Below are 23618 nucleotides of genomic sequence, written 5' to 3'. Positions count from 1 at the left end.
TACTAATTCTCAAATTTTCAAGCAAATCGCTCCATTCTGTAAAAATTGCGAGGTTTTGTCCTATCTTATGCTTCATTACTTGGACCACTCATTTTTACGGCATTTAGCGGTTTTTTATTCTTGTATCAAGAGTTTTTCAAAGTTATTTATAAATTAAATGTATAAAGTTGAATGCAATGTTTCTCGATTACACGTTAAGCTTTATAAATGGTCGCCTTTGTTGCATTATCTCCCAACTGATCTAGTGTCCATCGAATGTACAGTAGATTTTTTTTCTATTCGAAATAGATTGAAAAAAATATTGGGATGGCCGGTAAATGAACTCGGATTGCCCGTTGCCAGATCAAATTAGCGTCATAACCACTACAACTACATAAACCATTTAGGGCTTAGGGAATAATCGTTAATTGGATTATACTTTTGTAGCTTAATAACTTCTAAACGGCTTAACCGATTTTGTTCACTAAACATGAGTTTGAAACGTATTGACAAGTAGTATCTTATGCATCTAAGGTCAAGTATGATAACTGAAGCTATTACAGGAATTATTGAGCTTGAAAAACCGTTTTTCCCATAACAAATAGATTTGATCATACTTATGAAGCCTATAACTTAAAAATTTGAATTTTCCCGGATATAAGGTATACACGGTTAGATTCGTCTAGAGTTCTTCTACAAACGCTCAGTTATTGGCGTAATTCGTAGGTTGAAATTTTGAGTAATTGTCCAAGAACCAAAATTTTCAAAGTCTAGTTTTTCAGTTTTTCGGCTATACTGAGCCGTGTGTATGTCTGATCCTGACAGTTTAGACACCATTTGAAAGCTGAACTCAACGCTATTGATTTGGCGTATTTACTGTTCTTCTGTCTCTTATTGAACCGAAGATATATACCGCCAAAAAATATGCCGTTTTGTACCTACCAAGTCCTATAGCTGGCTTATGGGTAGTCAATACTCACGAACTACACCGGTTCTGAATCGGCCCTCACCCCCTCTTCAAACACAGAAAAAAAATCAGATCGGTTTAACTTTTCCACACACATACATACATACATACATACATACATACATACGGTATGTATTATATTATATATAAATATCCACAAACATTTTCCCTTTTTTTTAAAAAAATTGACTCATATTTCTGAGCTCGGTAACTTTTGAACGGTATAACCGATTTTCAAAATTAGACATGCGTTGGAAAGGTAATGATCGCTTCTATTAGAAGCCGCAAAGGTCGGAGTTAAATTTTTGAAGTTTTTGGGAGTTTTGGGGACGAGAACGAAAAACAGACCCTAAATAGGAAGGGCCGTAAAATCCACACCCTTAGACCAAAATGGATGGTTGACATATGAATGGGTGAGTCTTTTCCTGAACTTTAAGATGGGAGTTGGCCCAATTTTCAATTCAGTCAGATTTAGAAAATCGAAAATTTCGTGTATATATATATATATAGTGTCGCGTGTAGGGGGTGTAAGTGTGCGCCACTGGCGAGAACTGCCGTTCTCTGGTAATATAAATAACAATTGCTAACCTTGTTGAGATTGGTATTGCGTTTCTCATGTTTGATCTTTCTTCTCTATTCTTGGCCCTATTATACTTATTAATAGTTCGAAATCACTTTTTGACATTCTTGTAAAATTCTTAAACAAATAATTTTCTAGCATTATTTCCATAGTTAAATTACTCATTGTTTCGCGTTTACTTAGAAAAGCTGTATCAACATTTTCCGTTTTTCATTCTTCTTTTTTATGTATCGTCTTAGCACGATTAAGGACGCAGCAACTCTCAAGAGAATATTCTCTTCTTACATCACTAACTGTTACCCCCTTAGGAGCATTCTGTAACGCCGTTGTTCATAAAGTTTTCTATTCTTTATTTACTTATGTCTTTTCCTACTTGGTCCTTCCATTTGTTTCTTGTCGTTTCTCTCTATCCCTCTCTTCCATAAACAGGGTTTCATTGTGTGCTACATCTTAGTATCGCTTCTTATGACCGTACTATCATATTCTCTTTTTTTATATTATACCTATTTCTTTCAGTAACAATTATTGTGTAATTTTTTTACTGATGTAACTTGTTATAGAATAGAATAGAATACAATTATGCTTTATTGTCATGAAAAATTTAACAATTTTATAGACAAAGCTTACAAGAATCATAATAAAAACAATAACAAATACAATTTACTAAAATTATATAAATTGTCAATATAAATAGAATATAATTAAGTGAAACAAAAAACAGTAACAATCTATTGCAAAATTTAAAATTTTATTTTATTTAAAAAATTTAAAATTTTTAAAAATTTAAAATTTAAAAAATTTTAAAAAGTCTAAAAAATTAAAAATTTAAATAATTTAAATTCTAACCTAAACTAACTAAATTTTTCTAAAGTCTTACTCAGCAGTATTACTTTATAGTCCAGTCGTCAGAGACGAAAATGCCACTGAACCCATAAAAATAATACCAACAAGCTGGTGTGCTGAGAATGTCAATGTTGGGACCCCAAAAAAGAGCCAAAAAAGTTTGCCAGTCCTACCACAGGCTTCCCCTTAAAGCTTGCCCCTCGTAGGGGGAAAATCGGAAAACATCGATTTACCAAGAATTTGTATGCCTTAGAAAAAAATGTTTCTAACAAGATATGTAAATGAGATAATTTTGAACAAAAATGTTTATTAGAATTTTTTGTGTAGAATGAACAATTCTCTCCGAAGCAACGCTTGAAGCGACTGGCGATTTTGAATGTCAGTTACACGGGCGACATGAATTTTTTTTAAATAAAATTACTAAATTAAAAAAGTATCAATGTACTATTTTAGTTAGGAATGAATTAAGCCACAATTTTAGTTCGAAATTAAGTTTACTTGACGTTTCGATTTCCTCTGAGAAAATCATTATCAAAATACATACATATATACATACAAAACATTAAATACAAATAATCAAAATTTGTATCACCTCGACGGTAAACATTCGATATCTTTTGATCAGAATGTACTATTGACAAAAATTAAAATGCGTTTTAAAGGTAAAGAGTGCAGCTTTCCTTTGCAATTTTTGCATTTTGCCACAAATGAAGTCAGTTTCTATAAAGCTGTTAAGTAAATAAATGTGCGATTTTTGATTTTTTTAAGATTCTTATATATTGTCGCCTTAGTACTATAACTTTATAACTCCAAAATTGACGTTTTTGAGATAACTAGTTCACAAGATGTGTTTTATTTGTCTCCATATTGTGTAAAAACTGGATAACTCGCTCCAAACGGGTTAAGTATTTATTTATGATTGACGAAAGTTGATAAAACTCAAATGTCACTAATATTCAGTGCTAAAATTTGACAAGATAAGTTATCAAGCTATTGTTTAATCGAAATAATGGTGAATACGACATACACTGAATGCTACAACTAGCTAACTCTAGTTATCTAGTTGTAGCACGTGTGTATCTGAAACCATGCAAAATTTCAGCATGCATGTTAATGCAAAAATTCGAGAATTGTTAGCAGATCTGGCAACGCCCATGGCAGGAGGCTAATTTTCACCAAAATAATGCTTAAAATATTAGTTTTGTCAAAAAGTTCACTTGATGCAACTTGGCACGACATGCGACATTACCAAATGTTGACATTGTGGTAGTGCTAAAAGTTGATAACTTTAATTTTTCATGTTATTTCCATATTGGAAAACAAATTTGCACCGTATTCCTAAATAAATCAGTAGCCAAACAGTTATTGAACAGTATTTTAAAGCTGCGGAGTGAAGTCCGTATTTACCAACATCATGGTAGTAGCACAAATATCTTTAAAATATTCAAACCCGTTTATCTCAGAACTACTAATTTTAAGTTACCAAGTTATAGTATTAAGGCGACGATATGTATTACATAATTATAAGCCATTACTTTAAACTTGAGTTTTTGATTGTAGAGAGCATTATTATGAGATACTTTGGAGTCAAGTCCAAGCAACCAATATATTTTTTTTGTGTGTCACAAGTTTTGAATAGAAAACTAAGCCTTAATAGTTCGTTTTGATCTTAGTTCTACTAATATTCAATAACCCGGTCAACTTCGGAGCGCTGTAAAACCCAGATAAATGAATGAGTTTAAACAAATTGGTAGTGCAATTTATATTGTTGATAAACCCTCTATAATATTGATCTGATGTCTTTTGATTGTAAAATCAACAGAAAAATATTTCTTAAACATTTTTAGTTATTTGATTTATTCTACTTTATCTATTATACTTCCCACGTGTTGGGAAGGTCCATACCTTACCTATGGGCATTATTCGTTTTTATTTGTATCCATCCTATGGAGTTTTAATCAAGTATGCACCTTTAATGCAACTACATAACATTTACAGGGTTTTCACCCTAGTATTTCTTTAGTGGCTCAGCTGGCATTCAACCTGTAAGTATAACCAACTTGCTTTAACCTTAGTCAAAATTTAAATATCAACTTTGCATGCATTAAAACGGTTATACTTACTTTTAGGTCTAAAAAACAGTGATAATGATTTTTTAATAAAATCTAAAACGTTCTGTGATGTAGTCCTTAAAGGGATTTTAGTGAAGGGTCAAAAATCGAGGTTCTGGCCATGATCATTTCCAATATTTTCGGGCTATAGGTAAATAGGCTAGATTTTTTTGCGCCTTTGACATTGGTTGTGCCGAGCTGCGTCTCGGGACTGCCAATTGCATGTTTTATGATCCTGACTACCAATTCTAAAAAAAATGAAAAGTTTGAATTTTGTCATGAAATTTGGTATGTGGGGTTAGAATAATATTTCTAACAATTTTTCCAAATAACTTTTTGCGATATCTCTAACGCGAAACAAAATATTGAAAATTCGTCGTGTTTGTAAATTCGTAGTAGGCCGCGTTTAAAATTTAAATTTCAATTGACTATCTTAAAAAATATAAACCATCAAAATGAATGACTGCAAAATTTCAAATCTGTATTTATTTTGATAGCCGAAATATAAGGGTCCATCTTAAATGCGACACACTGTATACAGGGTGTTTGGTAAAGAATGGGACATAGCTTAACCCTAGATTCCTGAGGTTAAAATATGTCGATTTAAGCTAACTTACCTTAGTACGAAAGTTGATAATAACCGAAATACAGGGGGTCAAAGTTAAACTTTTATTTTATTTATTCTTGAATATTTCCTAACAGACGTGAGATAATAACACAAAATTTGGTAAGCGGGGATTTTTTGGGACGAGAAATCTAAATTCGTCACCAAAAAATGATGTATTATTCAGAGGGCACCACATACGCCTTTCAGCGCTCATTTAATAGGTTAAATTTTTTTATTACCCACCCTACATACCTTTTAAATCAAAAATTGTATTCTGTTAATATTTTTAGTGAAAAAAGGTATACGACATTCATCTCGCTAAACTCAACCGTTTTCGAGATAAACGAATTTTGGATCGCGACCCGACAAGCTGAAACTTAAGCTTATTCTTATCCCCTTAGTCCAGAAAGCCACTGCGCATCCGCTAGGAAAAATATTCTCATTCGGATTTTTTGCACAATCTTACTCAAAAAGGACTCCTAACAAATTTTCATGTTGCCAGGACCAAAAGGTGGTCAAAAATTTTTTAAACGTTTTTGTTTTGTTTTTTTCCTAAAATTATCTTTTTTGCATGGAAAAAAGTTTTTTTAGGTTTTTTGGATCATTCCAAACAGAAAAGGTCTTTAGTGACTTTTCTCTAAAAATGATAGTTTTTGACATATAAGCGATTAAAAATTGAAAAATTGCGAAATCGGCCATTTTTAACCCTAAAAAACTATGTAAAAAACTGAAAATTTGAATGTTGCCAAGGTAGGTAGATATTCTTTAAACATCGATTGATGAAATCCCGAAGAGTTTTTTGCAATACAATATTCAAAACTCCTTTGTTTTTTAATTGTTAATCAAGCGTGCGCGACACTATTTTTCACCGACGCGACAGTATGGTGCAAATGAAAGGAATAAATTCGTTATTTCGTCAACCGGCGACTTCAAGGAAAAATCCCGAAACAGGTCGATTTTTATTTTTAAGTTATGATATTGTGGCATATATGGTATACTAGTGACGTCATCCATCTGGACGTGATGACGTAATCGATGATTTTTTTAAATGAGAATAGGGGTCGTTTGCTAGCTCATTTGAAAGGTTCTTCAATTCTCTATTCAGTAATATAAACATTTACATAATTATTTATACAGGGTGTCCAAAAATTTTTTATTAAATTAAATTATTTGACAAAAAAAAGAAGTAGAAGGACACCCTGTATAAATAATTATGTAAATGTTTATATTACTGAATAGAGAATTGAAGAACCTTTCAAATGAGCTACCACACGACCCCTATTCTCATTTAAACAAATCATCGATTACGTCATCACGCCCAGACGGATGACGTCACTATGTATTAAATAGTGTGATGTATAATGCCTTTTAGGTCCAAACTAATTAAAACTCTCCTTCTTGGTTCAGATACATTATATTTACACTCAACTCCATCAATGACTAACTATAACAACGTGTTTACATATAACAGTAACGACCTAGTACAATAATTAAATACTGAGTACAATAATCTTTCTCCACCGAGTTAATGTTTATATACACATTTAAATAATAACAAAACATGACAATTCAATGTTACTTGCGGTTATTGATACAAGAACAGATACTACATGGATTAATGACTTTGAATGAGTTTTAAACATATTTTGTACAGGGTGATATTATAATACCACACCTCCCCGTTTTGTTAAAATTACATATTTTTAAAATAAGACTGATTGTCTATCATCGCCGTTTTTTTAAAAAAAAGAAAGTCCTAAGAAGAGAAGAAGAATATCTGAGTGTATATCCCTCTTTCCCTTTCACAGAGTGTTTATGATTACCTAATACTATTTTCAAAAATTAAATTTCCTAACTATCCTAACTAACTGTAACATGGTACATTTCAGATCAATCGATTTTTCCCTAAACATGTATATTCTTTTTCCTATTTTACACAAAAGTTCATATTTTCCCTATACTAAAACTGGTATTTTATAACCTATTACTAGTTCACGTACTTTCACGTCGTGTCTTTTCGTCCTTTTTTTTTCGTTCACTAATTCACTTCATCAAAACAGTGTCCACAGTGAATGAAATTGATCCTAACTTTTAAATAGTCTTTTAGTGCCTATAAGCCGTAACTAATTTAATTGTGATAAAATCTCGACTTTAATACTTCCTAAGCTAAATATTACCTAAACTTCTATTAAATAGTATACAGAGAGAGTCTGTAAAGTGGAATAAATTCAATATCTCAAATACTAATTGTTTTTTTGGAAAATGCTCAGACCCGTCGATTAGTATTTCAAATTGTCCTTTTTGACATTCAATAAAAATGTATACAGGGTGTCCCAATTTAGAGATATGACGTCATCGTCGATTTTCTTAAATGGCAACACTGTCATTTTGATAGCTAATTTGATAGGGTTTGTAAAGTTATACATAACTGCAAAATATCAAATTTTTATTCTCTACCATTTACAAGATAAGAGAAAATAACACAGTTATATCTGTAATTTGGAATATATTCAATAATTAAAATACTAACTGTTTTTTTGAAAAATGCTCAGACCCGTCGATTAGTATATCAAATTGTCATTTTTGACATATAATAATAATGTATACAGGGTGTTCCAATTTAGAGATATGACGTCATCGTTGATTTTCTTAAATGGCAACACTATCATTTTGATAGCTATTTTGATAGCGTGTGTAAAGTTATACACATCTGAAAAATTTCAAATTTTTATTCCCTACCATTTACAAGATAATAAAAAATAACAAAGTTATGAAGAACAAAAAGTAATCAAATAATAATTGAATTTATTTATTTCAATTAAGAAAATGCTCATAACGTTGCCCATTGACAATTTGACAATAATTGAGGGCAACATTATGAGTTTTTGCTTAATTTATTGAAATAATTAAATTCAATTATTAGTTGATTACTTCTTTTTCATAACTTTGTTATTTTGTATTATCATCTAAATGGTAGAGAATACAAATTTGAAATTTTGCAGTTGTGTATAACTTTACACACCCTATCAAAATAGCTATCAAAATGACAGTGTTGCCATTTAAGAAAATCAACGATGACGTCATATCTCTAAATTGGGACACCCTGTATACATTATTATTATATGTCAGAAAGGACAATTTGATATACTAATCGACGGGTCTGAGAATTTTTCAAAAAAACAGTTAGTATTTTAATTATTGAATATATTCCAAATTACAGATATAACTTTGTTATTTTCTATTATCTTGTAAATGGTAGAGAATAAAAATTTGATATTTTGCAGTTATGTATAACTTTACAAACCTATCAAATTAGCTATCAAAATGACAGTGTTGCCATTTAAGAAAATCGACGATGACGTCATATCTCTAAATTGGGACACCCTGTATACATTATTATTGAATGTCAAAAAGGACAATTTGAAATACTAATCGACGGGTCTGAGCATTTTCCAAAAAAACAATTAGTATTTGAGATATTGAATTTATTCCACTTTACAGACTCTCTCTGTATATATTATGGTATAAAAAAATAATTTAACGCTACTTTGCTATTTCATCTTATTATTTCAGTCTTATTTTGATTTATTTATATACACCTTACTAACTTTAGAATATTGTACCTATAATAGAAATGTAATCTCTCTAAAACTTTTAATATGTCTCTAAAAAACTTCTAATAACTCTCTTGTACCTATAATAAATATTTAATCTATCTAAGAACTTCACTTTTTGTGTCCCTTTGCTTACTATCTACTAACACTATTGTAAGATATTGTCTATCCTTAATTCAAACACTTCCATTTTCCACGAAAATTTAACCTGAATTCATTATCTACATTTAAAAATAAGTTATTTATAATTTACATTACTTTAGAGAAAAAAAATTTACAACTTTAATTCTTAGACATAATTCAATGATTAGCTACTTATTTGATATTATTCTTAATTCTGCTTTATTTTGACATTTCTGACAAATTTTATTTTCCTTGTTCCATTTTTCCCACATATTTTAATAAAATTATTTTTTTTCTCTCTCTCTCTTCTTCTTGTCTGGTACTATAACTATATTTCTTCATTTTTCTCCACATAATAACACTTCTACAGTGTACATAATTCATCTTCATATAACAATCATTTGTCATTTAATCATCAATATATCATTTCATAATATAACATCATAATAATCACTTCCTTTACTTATCCCTCAATGCCTACGTTCGACTAATCAAAGTGGCTTTACTCGAGAGAAAAGTTCCAATTCTTCTACATATTCCATATAACAATCATAATACTCAATACTAGCCACGAAACCTCTACAATCTACCTTAACAGAAGCGGGTATAACATCGTTGGCTAGATCAAATTCTTTTACAAATTTCACAACCTCAATCCCTTGCTTTGAGGCCGTTGTTTATTCACGAATAATCATGAATAAAATAGGTACTCTCAAAACACAGAGTGGGTCTCTAATAAGCTTTCAAGCTTCTATAAATCACTTAGTACCTTCCCAATTTGACAAGAGCAGTGGGTTTCTTATTGTCTCAAGTTGTCTCATAATATTTAGCTAATACTATTGTTAGTTCTTCTTCTTATCTATATAGTTCTTCTCCAAATTCCTTATCTCGACGCATCAGGTCGGTTCGTTTAAAATAAATCTCTTGCTTATAGCAATGTTTGTCTTAAGCTCTTATATTAACGTATGTCATCACTAATCATTATTCATTAAAAAAAAAATCATTTATATATCACACAGAAATTATTAATTCAGGTTCATATCATACAAAATTTAACACAAAATCGATGAAAATGTACTAAATATACTCGATAAATATCAATATGTAATAAGATAACTGGCTAATAAAAATTCAAGAATAGTATACATATTCGACAAAAATTCGATAAAAATTCAAAAATAGCATATGCAAAAGTTAGATAAAAATATTCAAAATAAGTTTATATCTCAAAATTCGATAGAAATTTTTGAAAAAAAAAATTCGATATTCCATAAAATATTCAAAAATAACCGTACTAAAAATAGAAATCGGATAGAGATTTTTCAAATAAATTCGATAGAGATTTAAAATTCAATAAAAATTCAATAATAACATATATAATAAACTTTGATAAAAATATTCTCAAAAATCACTTCATGTTTCAAAATTCATAGATATTCTTAAAAAAAAATCGATACTTCATAAATTATTCAAAAATCAGCAAAGATAAATATTCAATGTTCAATAATAATATAAAAACGAGGGAAGCATTTTTAATAAAGATAGACATTCTTACTTACATTTTATCACTTGTGTCTTTTTTCACTGGGTTCTCTGCATTCTTCCTGTCCTGGTCTGGTCCATTTTCCGCCGTCGGTGTTTCCAATCTGGTGCCGCCATCTTTGTTCCTTACAGAAGATTCTCCTCTAATCTGCAGGATCAGCCATGTATTAAATAGTGTGATGTATAATGCCTTTTAGGTCCAAACTAATTAAAACTCTCTTTCTTGGTTCAGATACATTATATTTACACTCAACTCCATCAATGACTAACTATAACAACGTGTTTACATATAACAGTAACGACCTAGTACAATAATTAAATACTGAGTACAATAATCTTTCTCCACCGAGTTAATGTTTATATACACATTTAAATAATAACAAAACATGACAATTCAATGTTACTTGCGGTTATTGATACAAGAACAGATACTACATGGATTAATGACTTTGAATGAGTTTTAAACATATTTTGTACAGGGTGATATTATAATACCACAACTAGTATACCATATATGCCACAATATCATAACTTAAAAATAAAAATCGACCTGTTTCGGGATTTTTCCTTAAAGCCGCCAGTTTACGAAATAACGAATTTATTCCTTTCATTTGCACCATACTGTCGGTGGAAAATAGTGTCGCGCACGCTTGATTAGCAATTAAAAAACAAAGGAGTTTTGAAAATTGTATTGCAAAAAACTCTTCGGGATTTCATCAATCGATGTTTAAAGAATATCTACTTACCTTGGCAACATTCAAAATTTTCAGTTTTTCACATAGTTTTTGAGGGTTAAAAATGGCCGATTTCGTAATTTTTCAATTTTTAATCGCTTATATGTCAAAAACTATCATTTTTAGAGCAGTCACTAAAGACATTTTCTGTTTGGAATGATCCAAAAAACCTAAAAAAAACTTTTTTTCATGCAAAAAAAATAATTTTAGGAAAAAAACAAAAAAAAAACGTTTAAAAAATTTTTGATCACATTTTGGTCCTGGCAATATGCAAATTTGTTAAAAGGAGTCCTTTTTGAGTAAGATTGTGCAAAAAATCCGAATTCGAATATTTTTCCTAGCGGATGCGCAGTGGCTTTCTGGATTACCTAACACGTCAAAAAACTAAAATTTCGTCCTCTGAAAAATGCACGCTACGGACATAAAAAAATTTAACATTTCAATAAACTATCTCAAAGTTTAACGAATTCATTAGATTTTATTTATTTTTTTTATTTTTTAACTTGCACATCCTATTTCTTTGTAGGCTTTGGCGAGTTTCAGGGATAATACCGATCCTGAGGTAAGTCTAATTATTATTCCGCTTTTTAAACTAAATAACTTTAAATAAAAATAAACAAAACAAAAAAAAATAAACAAATGCAGTGTTAGAATAGACATTTGTGTAGCGTGAAGCATCTATTTCTGTTTTGCAGTTTTCAACCGTATGCCACGTTACTATCGCCTTCCCTTATCGATTAAAAAATATACCGAAAAAGTGATAATAAAATGAAACAGTACGTCATAAGTCACTATTTTTGCCTTTATTCCTATTAGTCCAGGGCGCATCTGTTTTGAGATGGACGTTGAGAGGTGACTCAAATTTTTTTGCAGAAATTGCTTGAAAATAGCTCAAATAATAATACTTGAGTTATCCTCCCACTCAAAATGGTCCGAAACATTGTTTAAATAATCAAAATGCCAAAATATGAAGGAAAAATTCGATTTTTTTATTGGTTTTTTGATTATAACTTTAAAACTGTTCATTTTTGAGAAAAGTTGTACTGACATAAAAATTGCGTAATGAAATTTCCTACAATATAGAATTGGTTAAAGATTTAAAAAATAGTCACCCTTGTTGCAAAATAGCAATAATTGCGAAAAAAACCATACACAAACAAGTATTCGCATTTTACGTTTTTCAACCATTTATGCTACACTTAGGACCTTCATATTTTATCCAGAAAAACTTTATGATATAGCAAAACAACACTGTGAATTTCATTAAAATCGGTTTAATAGATTTTGCAAAATAAATTTTGCAATCCAGCTTTCGCAAAAAAAAATTCATTTTTTTAATGTTGCAGGACTGAAAATAAAGCAGATAGCAAGTTAATTTTTTTTTGCTTATAGAAGTGGACTGTACCTTTCATTTGCAATTTGCAAAATTAAAATCGATTAATTACCACGGCGTCAGGAAATTTTTAAATAAACATTAATTTTTGGTACTACGCGCAGGACAGCGGTGTTCGATTCACACAAGTTGATTTCCACCAAAATTTCTTCCAATCTTTATCTAATATATTATTTTCTTACTCTATATTTTGTTGTATTTTAATATTTTAATTCTACAAAAATCAAAGTAATTTTATTATTGTTTGTGAAATATTGTTTCAACAATTGCATATGTTTAAAAATAATAAACTTATATTCTCTAAGTTAAAATATATGAACAAAGAAAGTTTTTGCTAAAAAAAAGGTTTATTTCAAAGGATAGAGTATGTGTTTTTATTTTGCAATAAACAGATTTATTTATTTATATCGAAATGTAATAAAAATTAAAATGTATCAATCATTATCAAAGGTCATTGGAATGCCAAATCAGAGCAAACTATCCGTTGTCCTGCGCGTAGCACCAATAATTAACGTTTATTTAAAAAAATTCCTGACGCCGTGGTAGTTATTCGATATTAATTTTGCAAATTTCAAATGAAAGGTACTGTACACTTCTATATGCAAAAAAAAATTCAACTTGCTATCTGCTTTATTTTGAGTCCTGTAACATTTTGAAAAAATGAATTTTTTTTTGCGAAAGCTGGATTGCAAAATTTATTTTGCAAAAGCTATTAAACCGATCTTAATGAAATTTACAGTATTGTTTTACTGTATCATAAAGTTTTTTTGGGTGAAATATGAAGGTCCTAGGTGGAGCATAAATAATTGAAAAACGTATAATGCGAATACCTGTTTTTGTATGTTTTTTTCACAATTATTGCTATTTTGCAACAAGGGTGACTATTTTTTAAATTTTTAACCAATTCTACATTGTAGGAAATTTAATTGCGCAACTTTATGTCAGTACAACTTTTCTCGGAAATGAATACTTTTTAAGTTATAATCAAAAAACGAAGAAAAAAATCGACTTCTTCCTTAATTTTTTGACATTTTGATTATTTAAACAATGTTCCGGACCTTTTTGAGAGGGAGGATAACTCAAATATTATTATTTTATTTATTTTCAAGCAATTTCTGCAAAAAAATTTGAGTCACCTCTCAACGTCCAAATATACTAATATTTTTACAGATGCGCCCTGGTCTGTATGTGAGGCGAGCTTCCCTTATCATTTCTTCATATATTTCTATCTTGGGTCATATCTATACTAATTTCTTTACCAGACATAGTGATGTAAGAAGAGAATATTCTCAAGAAAATATTCTCAGCCAGAATATTCTCGTTCTCGAGAATATTCTCTTGAGAGTTGCTGCGTCCTTAATCGTGCTAAGACGATGCATAAAAAAGATAAATGAAAAACGGAAAATGTGGATATGGCTTTTCTAAGTAAACGCAAAACAATGAGTAATTTAACTATGGAAATAATGCTAATAGACAATTATTTGTTTAAAAAATTTACAAGAATGTCAAAAAGTGATTTCGAACTATTAAGAATAGAGAAGAAAGATCAAACATGAGAAACGCAATACCAATCTCAACTAGATTAGCAATTGTTATTTATAGGCCAGGGTAATAAGACAAAAATATACCCTGTTCGTGACACTTCAGCAGCCAGGGTACTGAAGCGTTTTTCGACAGGTAATACCTATAGGAACAAATTATAACTATTTCCTGCGTAGGATCTGGCGGCCATTTTTATTTATAAACAATTAACTGTCAAAAAATGGCATTTTCCCCTTTTTTTCAAATCAACGGAAAACAGTGAAACTTATGATTTTTTTAGTACAAATATCTTCGAGATTATGGAAAAAGCTTTAAAATGACGTATTACAAAGTTTGATATACTCATTTATTGTTAATGTAATTGCGAAAAAAGGTCGGAATTGCAAAAAAAATTTTTCTTAATAACTGTTGTAAAAATTAGTGTACGGCTTTGAAATTTTTGTCAAATGAGGGTTCTTTGTGCTTAATATGTGATAAAAATTTCAAAACGATTCATTCAGTTGTTTAAATTTTATTCAAATTGTTTATCCCAGAGAGCATTTTTTTGCAATAACATAAGTCAGAAAAAAATGACCTTAGAACCATTCCACAGGTGTCAAATGAAAGAGCATGAGCTACATTTTCAACGTGGTTTAAAAAAGTGAATAAAAAATGCATAAGTTTATAAGGAAAGATTTACGATACTTTTGCATAATTATTTATTACTAATAAACAGCCTTACACCTAAAGGTAGAAAGGCTTAGGACTAAGTAAGTAATTTGCGAAAAGCAATGTTTATTTTTGTGAAATAAACATTTTTTTTTATTTCTGACAGCAGTAAAATATATTATGAATTAAATAAATTACATTCTTCTTTTTTTTTTGTCAATTTAAAAAACTCTTTTTGGCCATACTTTATAAATAATTATATTAATGCCTAGAGAATAGAGAATTGAATAACCTTTCAAATGAGTTAGCACACGACCCCTAATTCTCATTTAAAAAATTCGTCGATTACATCATCACGGCCAGATGGATGGCGTCAGATGGATGGCGTCACTAGTGTGATATATATATATATATATATATATATATATATATATATATATATATATATATATATATATATATATATATATATGCCAAAATATCATAATTTAAAAATAAAAATCGACCTGTTTCGGGATTTTTTCGTATGTCGCTGGTTTACGAAATAACGAATTTATTCCTTTCATTTGCACCGTACTGTATTATATGTACATTTATTAGCTCAGCTCTTCGCTAAATACAATAGTATCATAATCAGGCTCTTAAATACACATAAAATGTATGTATATAAGTTGTACACTCCCGTGGAAGTTATAGCTGTTTTTCACTTTAATGATCCGTTGAAACATGGGGGATCAGTCCACTTTTCTTCTAATCTGTCTCCTCAAAGCTTCTGGTGTGTCTTCGTTTCCGTCAGTACTTTTCTCCACTCATTTCGGTTCTCAGTCTTTTTTTTTTCAGTTTCGAATTCCCATAACTCTTAAGTCGTTTTCAACTTGCTGTTTCCATCTTGCTTTTGGTCTGCCTCGTGCTCTTGTCTCAGGGGGTATCCAGTTGGTAATAACTTTAATGGGATCATCTTCAATTTTTCTACTTATATGACCATACCAGCTTATTCTTCGTGCTTTTGCTTCTTTCAGTATGTTTTCTCCTTCCATCCATTGTTCTGTTTCGTGGTTCATCCAGGGTCTTCTTTCGTTTTCATTTATTACTTTTGGTCCCAGAATGTTGCGCATTATTTTTCTTTCAAATACTTTCAGCTGTTTTTCTTTAACGTTAGGGTGTTGGTTTCTATGGCATACATTACCACTGGCCTTATGGTAGTCTTATATATTTGCATCTTTGTATTTCTGCTTAATTTTTTATCTTTTATTATTTTTTTATTTTTGTGGTAAGCTCTATTTCCTGCTTGTAGTTTCTGTTTCAGGTCTATTCTTTCATTATCTCTACTAATCATCGTTCCCAAGTATTTTAATGTATCTACTTCTTCAAATCTGTAATTATCTATTATCATTTGTGTTAGTCTTGTTTTCTTGAATCTGCTTGTGTTCATGTACTTTGTTTTTTCCATATTTATGTCTAGTCCTCTTCTTTTTGCCCCTTTTTCTATCTCAGAGAATGGCTTAATTAATGATCTTTTGTCCCGGGCTATTATAACGATATCATCTGCATAAACTACTATTTGTACTGCATTTTTATTAATTATTTCGTTATTTGTTGCTTCTTTTATTGCACAATCTAGAGCTGTAATGAATAACTCAGTTGACAGGGCATCCCCTTGTCTGACTCCGTTTTGGACCCTAATCTTCTCTGTTGTCTTTTGACCTAAATCTATTACTGCTTGTGCCTCTTTCATTGTCATTTTTATTAACTGTATTAATTTACCTGGTATTTTTATGCGTGTTAGATCTTCTATTAGTTCTCCTCTTTTTAGTTTATCGAAGGCCTGTTTAAAATCCACAAAAAGTATATGCAGTTCCATGTTGTGTTCATATGCTTTTTCCGTGATTTGTCTTATGTGAATAGCGTCTATCGTCGATTTTTCTTTTCTGAATCCATATTGGTAATTTCCTATGATTTTTTCGGTATGCTCTGCTAGTCTGTTCTTTATTATTCCCGTCATGACCTTATATGTCACATTTAGCAAGGTGCCTCTATAGTTTTTGCATATTTTTTGGTCTCCATTTTTGGGTATCGTTATAATTATTCCCGTTTTCTAGTCTTCTGGCATTCTTTCCTCTTTCCAAATCGTTACAATTAATTCATGTGTTTTTCTAGTTAGAGCTTCTCCACCATATTTGATGAGTTCTCCGTTTATGTTGTCATAACCCGCTGCTTTTCTGTTCTTGATCTTCTTGATACTTTTTGCTACTTCTTCGTATGTATTATGATACTCCTTGTATTCCTCCGCATCCTGTCTTATCCTTATTATGTCCCCTTCCTGTGTCATCTCACCTGTTGCTTTATATAATTCCTCGAAATGTCTTATCCAATTGTCTTCTTCTATGGCTACCATCGGTTTTGGTTTTTTTTCCTAATTTTAAGTAATTATGTAGTGGTTTAGAATTATTTCTCATGTTTTCTCTTTCGATGTCCATCATTATTTCTTCTAATTTTCTTTTCTTTTTCATTTTACATGTTTGCTTTGTTATTGTCCTTGCTCTCCTATATGTTTCCATATCTTTTGCTGTTCATGAGTTTATCCATTTCAATCTGGCTTTATTCTTTCTTTCTATTTGTTCTCTAGATTCCTGGTCAAACCATTCATTTCTTCTGATGTTTCTTATTGTGCCAATTTCTGTATCCGCTGCCTTTTCTATGGCTTGTTTAATTCGTTTCCATTGTTCTTCTATTTCTTGTTCTTCGTGTTGTATTCCTCTTTTAAGTTCTTCTTTGTATCTATCTTTTATTTCATTTTCCTCCAGGTTTTGTATGTTCCATTTCTTTTTCGCTACTCTTGTTTCTTTTGGTTTTGCCTTAATTTTGCATTTTGCAATCACCAGGAAGGAGTCGGAGTCTATGTTCGCTCCTCTATATGATCGTACATCATTTATTGACTTCGCTTGTTTTTTCTTGATCAGAATGTGATCGATTTGGTTTCCGATATTAGTTCCAGGTCTTAACCATGTTATTTTGTGTACATCTTTATGCTGATATTTGGTGCTACTTATTTCCATTTCTAGTGCTGCTGCTATGCCACATAATCTATCCCCGTTGTCATTGGTTTTGTCATGTAATGTATGTGTGCCTGCCACTTCTTGATTATAACTTTCTCTTCCAACCTGTGCATTAAAATCCCCTAGGATAATTAGTATATCCCGTATATCCTGTTTTGGCACTTGATCACCTGTCTCTTCCAATTTCTCGTAAAAGTCTTGTTTGGTTATTTCATCACTATTTTCGGTGGGTGCATAAACGTTAATTATAGATAGTTTTTGCGGCTTATAATCTATTCTTATATATGATATTCTGTCATCGACTGCTTTAAATTCTAAGACTTCCTTTCTTAATTTTCCTCTGATGTAAAATGCTGTCCCTCCTTGCCCTTGTTTATCCTTTCCTGCATACCATATTGTATAATCACTTTTTTCTATTTTGCCTTGTCCTCCCCATCTGACTTCCTGTAATCCAGCAATATCTACTTTGTATCTTTGTAGCTCATTTGCCATGTCCTGCATTTTTCCTGAATCTTGTAGTGTCCTCACGTTCCAAGATCCAATTTTTATTTTTCTTTTATTTATTCTCTTCCGTTTCTTATTGTCTAACTTTATCTTATCTTCTTGTGTGCTCGTTTTCCTTTTTCTTGCGGTTGTTTCCGTATTTTCCAATGCAGTTATTTCAGTTATCAGTTTTTTGGATTTGGACTTGCGCTTGTATGCTCGTTTGGTTCCAATTTCTCTCCCCCATTGCTCCATCTCCACAGTGCTCCATTTATCCACAACTTTTTGTACCCCATCTTTATTCTGTTTCCTTGTTTCCTTTCCATGTTAGCCCTGTCACGTATAATTTTCCGTATTTTCCGTTCATTCTTACTTAGGTCTTCGTCTATAAAGATATGTGTTCCTTTCAATTGCCTTTTTTCTCGCAATATTGCTTTTTTGTCCGTTAGGTTGGCAACTGTAGCAATTGTCAGTTGTTTGTTCTCCCTTAGTGGAATATTTTGAACGTTTGTTATTTTAATATCTAGCTTGAGTTTTTCTTTAATTAGCTGTTCTATTTGTTTATCCGCATCAGGCTGCTCTATTTTTATTCCCCTTATGACAATATTATTTTTGGTTGTTTCGTTTTCCTTGCTTTCGAGTTTATTTTCCATTACTTCCAGTCTACCTTTCAAATTTTCGAGGTCTTTGCGTAGTTGTTGGTTTTCTTCCTTTATATTCTTAATTATTTCATGATTTTCTTTGTTTTCTTGTAGCAACTCTTTAACCATTTTCATTATATCTGCGCACATTTCCTTAACCTCGTCCCTTTTTCTAACCGCGTAATCTTATTTATCAACCTAAAGCGAGAAAAATATATTTTTATTTCACTTAAAACTTAAAATGTACCCAAAAATAGAAAAATATAACCTGTTTTCAATAATAACTATACTTTTTGCCTAAATAATTTAGCTCTTGACATCTGACAGCGTTGCTGGACTTATAATAAGAAGTACTGTTGCAATGCGGAAGGTACCCACCCCCAATCAACTGGCCGGAGGGTTGATACCTATCAATGCACAGTTTTCTTCTTATTTTTAATTTTTAGTTACTTTTTGGTAAGTTCCCAGATATTTTGCACACGCCGGCAACGTCGCAGAATATTTGGCCGTACTCCTGTCTGCTAATTTGTCTATCGCTTATAGTAATCAAACAATCATTATAGCTTAATTATACCAGTTTTTGTTATATCTAATATGTTTGCTGTATTTGTATCCTGACAATATATTTCTATATAATTCTATTACAAATCTCCTTTTTTGCGTGCATTAAATTAATAAAGAGATAACTTACAATTGAAATGTCGAGCTTAATACACACTTTGTGAAAGTTTCACCAAAAAACGATGTTATTTCCGCACGAAAACAACTTTTTTGCACCAGAGAACAAAATAGGTAACTTAGACAAGGCGGAAACGGCGGGTTCGTTAGGAAAAATATTCCCATGAAATATTTTTGCATAATCACATTCGTGAGACATCCCAGAATAAGGTTCAAGAAGTCGCCCACGAGAAAAGTGGGCCAATTTTTTTTTAACAATTTTTTTTAATCAAATTGCAAAAATCATTTTTTTTGGCCCGTACTAATTTGTTTAAGGTTTTTTGGACCATTCTGGACAAAAAAGGTCTCTTATAATTTTTCCCTAAAGTTGATCTTTTTCGAGTTATAAGCAAGTTAAAATTTGAAAAACGCGAAAATGGCCATTTTTAGAATTAATAACTCGGTCAAAAATTATTATTTTGAAAGTCAGAAAGTGACTAAATCAAAGTTTAAAGTCGCCGTTACATGGTTCTGAAGAAATCTGTGTCATTAATTTACTACTAAGCTGTTATTTTTAATTAATAACAATGAGTGGTTACATCGTATTGACGCCGCTGTAAATGTGAGTGCGAGTAAGATGCACAATTGAACTGCTGGAATGGCTTCTCTCTCGCACTCAGCATTTACAGCCCCGCACACGTGCATGGCGCGTATTATTATTACTTAAAAATAACAGCTTAGTAATAAAATAATGACAAAAATTTCTTCAGGATCTTGTAGGGGGGCTTTAAACTTTAATTTAGTCATATACTGACTTTCATAATAATAGCTTTTAACCGAGTTATTAAGCCTTGAAAATCGCCATTTTTCGTTTTTTTCAATTTTAAATTGCTTATAAGTCGAAAACGATCCACTTTAGAGAAAAATTAAAAAGACTTTTTTTGTCCAGAATGGTCCAAAAAAATCAAAAAAAAATTGTTCAGGCCAAAAATATTGATTCTTGCAATTTGATTAAAAAAAAAGTTGTTGAAAAAAAATTGGCCCACTTTTCACGTGGGCGACTTCTTGAACCTTATTCTGGGATGTCTCACGAATGTGATTATGCAAAAAAATTTCATGGGAATATTTTTCCCTTCGAACCCGCCGTTTTCGCCTTGTCTAACTTGTGTTCACACCAAACGTTCGCAAACTGACACTGACTAATCAGGCTCTTAAATACACATAAGATACCTTATTTAAATACAAAGCATATGGACTTTGTGCAAAACTTACCAAAATGTGCAAAACTGCGAATGTGCATAATATTATGTAGGTATTACGATAAAAATTTCTTACTGTCAGTATCTGTCTTTATTCTACTACTCGCTAAAACCCATTTTGTATGTATACCCACCAATTATTATAGTATTTATTGACGCAAAAAAATAGTTAAAAAAATCACAATTTTTTAATACAGTGGAACCTCGATAAGTCGGAATAATCGAAACCGCGGCTGATCCTGGTTATCGAAAATCCAGGTTAGCCGGAGAATATGGTAAAAATTAATAAAATACGGTATACTTACAGATAAACTCCGTTATAATTGCAAAAACATGAAATACATATGCACAGTACATCTAAATTACGTACAGTTGTATACAGTATTGTTTATTTCTTGGTAAAACACTTAGTAAAAGTGAAAACATGTTAGTTAGTGTAGGAAACAGAGGTTGAACCTCGCAAAATGGACACAAGTCCGGTTTTTTTTCTGGTATATCAAGGGGTGCTTATTATAAGACTAACTTTTTCTTAAAAAAATTCGCCCCGGAACCCCCTTTTCATCACTGTAAAGGGGGTAATTTGTGGTTTTTGCGAAACGTAGCCATTCTTGTACGTTTTGCAAAAAATTTCCTTAACAGAAATATGAAGAGGACTATTATATTTCCTACTATGTATTTATTTCCCGACAGCATAATGTCTATCACCCACCGTTTAGCGGGGTGGCGTCCAAAAGTTGATAAGTTTTAAAAAAAGATGTTTAAAAAAAATTATTTTTCCCTAACTGTAATGGGAATTAAGAAGAAACCCTACGGAAATTTATCACAAATATGTGGATGATTTTTTGGTATAGGTTTCATTTAAGGGCAATTGCCCATTTTTTAATTATAGGGTGTTACATTTTAAAAAACCCCTTTTTATACCATCTGAACCGCTTATGTTAGAGTAAAAAAACTTTCAGCGATTACCCATATACAAGTATTATTTACAAATTTGTATAATACACCCCATATTTTCCCCAGAACTACCCCAAAAAAGGAGAATTAATAAAGAAAATAATCAAAAATTGATTTTGGGCCACCATTGTGGCTTTGGGTGCAAAGAAAGTAAAATATGCTTAGGTCATAATGTGTAGCAGACAGTGTGTTCTTTTATTTTCCATAAGTACCTTATCAATAAAATGAATAGGTGACGAAAAAACAAACAAAAACTGGAGCCCGCCAAAGCATTTCTAAGGTTTACGGCGCCACTCTGCCGTCTTCTTCTTCTTTGAGCGCCTCTCCTATCGGAGATTGGATATCATTAGGGCGATTCTAATTTTATTTACTGCTGTTTTGAACAATTCGTTAGTGGTACAGCCAAACCACTCTCTCAAATTTCTCATCCAGGACATTCTTCTACGGCCTGGATTTCTTCGTCCTTGGATTTTTCCTTGCATTATATTTTGTAGGAATGTGTACTTTTGTCCTCTCATCAGGTGGCCTAAGTATTCAAGTTTTCTCTTTTTTATACTCCGTAGAACTTCTGGCTCGTTATTTATTTTGCGTATTACTGCTTCATTTGTAATTTTATCCACCCAACTTATTCGTAGTATACGGCGGTAGCACCACATCTCAAAGCTTTCAAGATTTTTAATATTCCTCTGTTTAAGAGTCCATGACTCAACACCGTAGAGCAAAGTACTGAATACATAGCATTTTAACATTCTAGTTCGTAGATGAATACTAATATCACGATTACAAAATAATTTTTTCATTTTTATAAAAGTAGACCTGGCAATTTCAATACGTCTTTTTATCTCGTGATTTTCGTCACCTGTTTCATTGATAAGGGTTCCCAAGTATTTGTATTCGTTTACTTTTTCAAGTTGGGTACCGTTTATTGTGATACTAGTGTCATTTATTGGATTCTTACTGAAGGTCATATATTTGGTTTTTTTGACGTTCATCCTTATGCCGTAGTTATTACATATCTCATTCATAGTTTCAACTAAATGTTGTAGATCTTCCGCTGTTCTTGCCATTATCACAGTATCGTCAGCATATCGAATGTTATTGATAACTTCTCCATTGACTATTATCCCTTCGTTTGCATATGAGAGAGCTTCTTGGCATATTTGTTCGCTGTAGATATTAAATAAGAGCGGTGACAATATACAACCCTGTCGTACTCCTCTACGTATTTCTATTTCGTCCGATGTTTGTTCTTCTATTTTTATATTAGCTCGCTGATTCCAGTACAGATTTAATATTATTTGTATGTCTCTGGTGTCAATGTTCTTACTCTCCAGGATTTCTTTGAGTTTACTGTGGCGTACTTTGTCAAAGGCCTTTTCAAAGTCTATAAAGCAGGCGTGTACCTCTTGGTTAACATCTAGGCATCTCTGTGTTAGAACGTTCAAGGCAAAGAGAGCATCCCTTGTACCTAATCCTTTTCTGAATCCCATCTGTGTATCGTTAATATCGATGTCTAGTTTTTGATAGATTCGGTTGTGAATGACTCTAAGAAATATTTTAAGCAGGTGACTCATCAAGGAGATTGTTCGATGATCTGAACATTGCATTGCCTTAGTTTTCTTCGGTATGGTGACAAACGTAGACAGCAACCATTCGTGCAGTATTATACCAGTACTGTATATTGTATTGAATATATGCAATATTATGGTTACGGATTTATCATTCAAAAGCTTTAGCAGTTCTGTAGGGATTTCATCAGGTCCGTTTGCTTTTCCATTTTTAGCGTTTCTTATTGCGTATTCTACTTCTTCTTTCAATATGTCTGGCCCAGTTGCATTGATTATCTGAGTTAAGTTGTTTCTATCGTCTTCAAATAATTCATTCA

The 23618-nt window shown here is 31.3% G+C and overlaps 1 protein-coding gene across 2 annotated transcripts in view; it reads left to right on the top strand.

The window, feature by feature from the left end:
* The window catches only part of LOC114340927 (uncharacterized), a 471416-nt gene that overhangs the window by 24554 nt on the left and 423244 nt on the right, over window positions 1–23618 (top strand). For both annotated transcript variants that reach the window (XM_050657299.1, XM_050657298.1), the window contains exon 2: window positions 11627–11662. In XM_050657299.1, the coding sequence (XP_050513256.1) occupies window positions 11627–11662 (36 nt within the window). The remainder of the gene's footprint in view (window positions 1–11626; window positions 11663–23618) is intronic.

This window comes from Diabrotica virgifera, chromosome 7 (genome assembly GCF_917563875.1).
Source record: "Diabrotica virgifera virgifera chromosome 7, PGI_DIABVI_V3a".
Classification (NCBI taxonomy): domain Eukaryota; kingdom Metazoa; phylum Arthropoda; class Insecta; order Coleoptera; family Chrysomelidae; genus Diabrotica; species Diabrotica virgifera.
The sequence above is the reverse complement of the archived record's forward strand: the minus strand, read 5'-3'. Positions and strand labels throughout refer to the sequence as shown.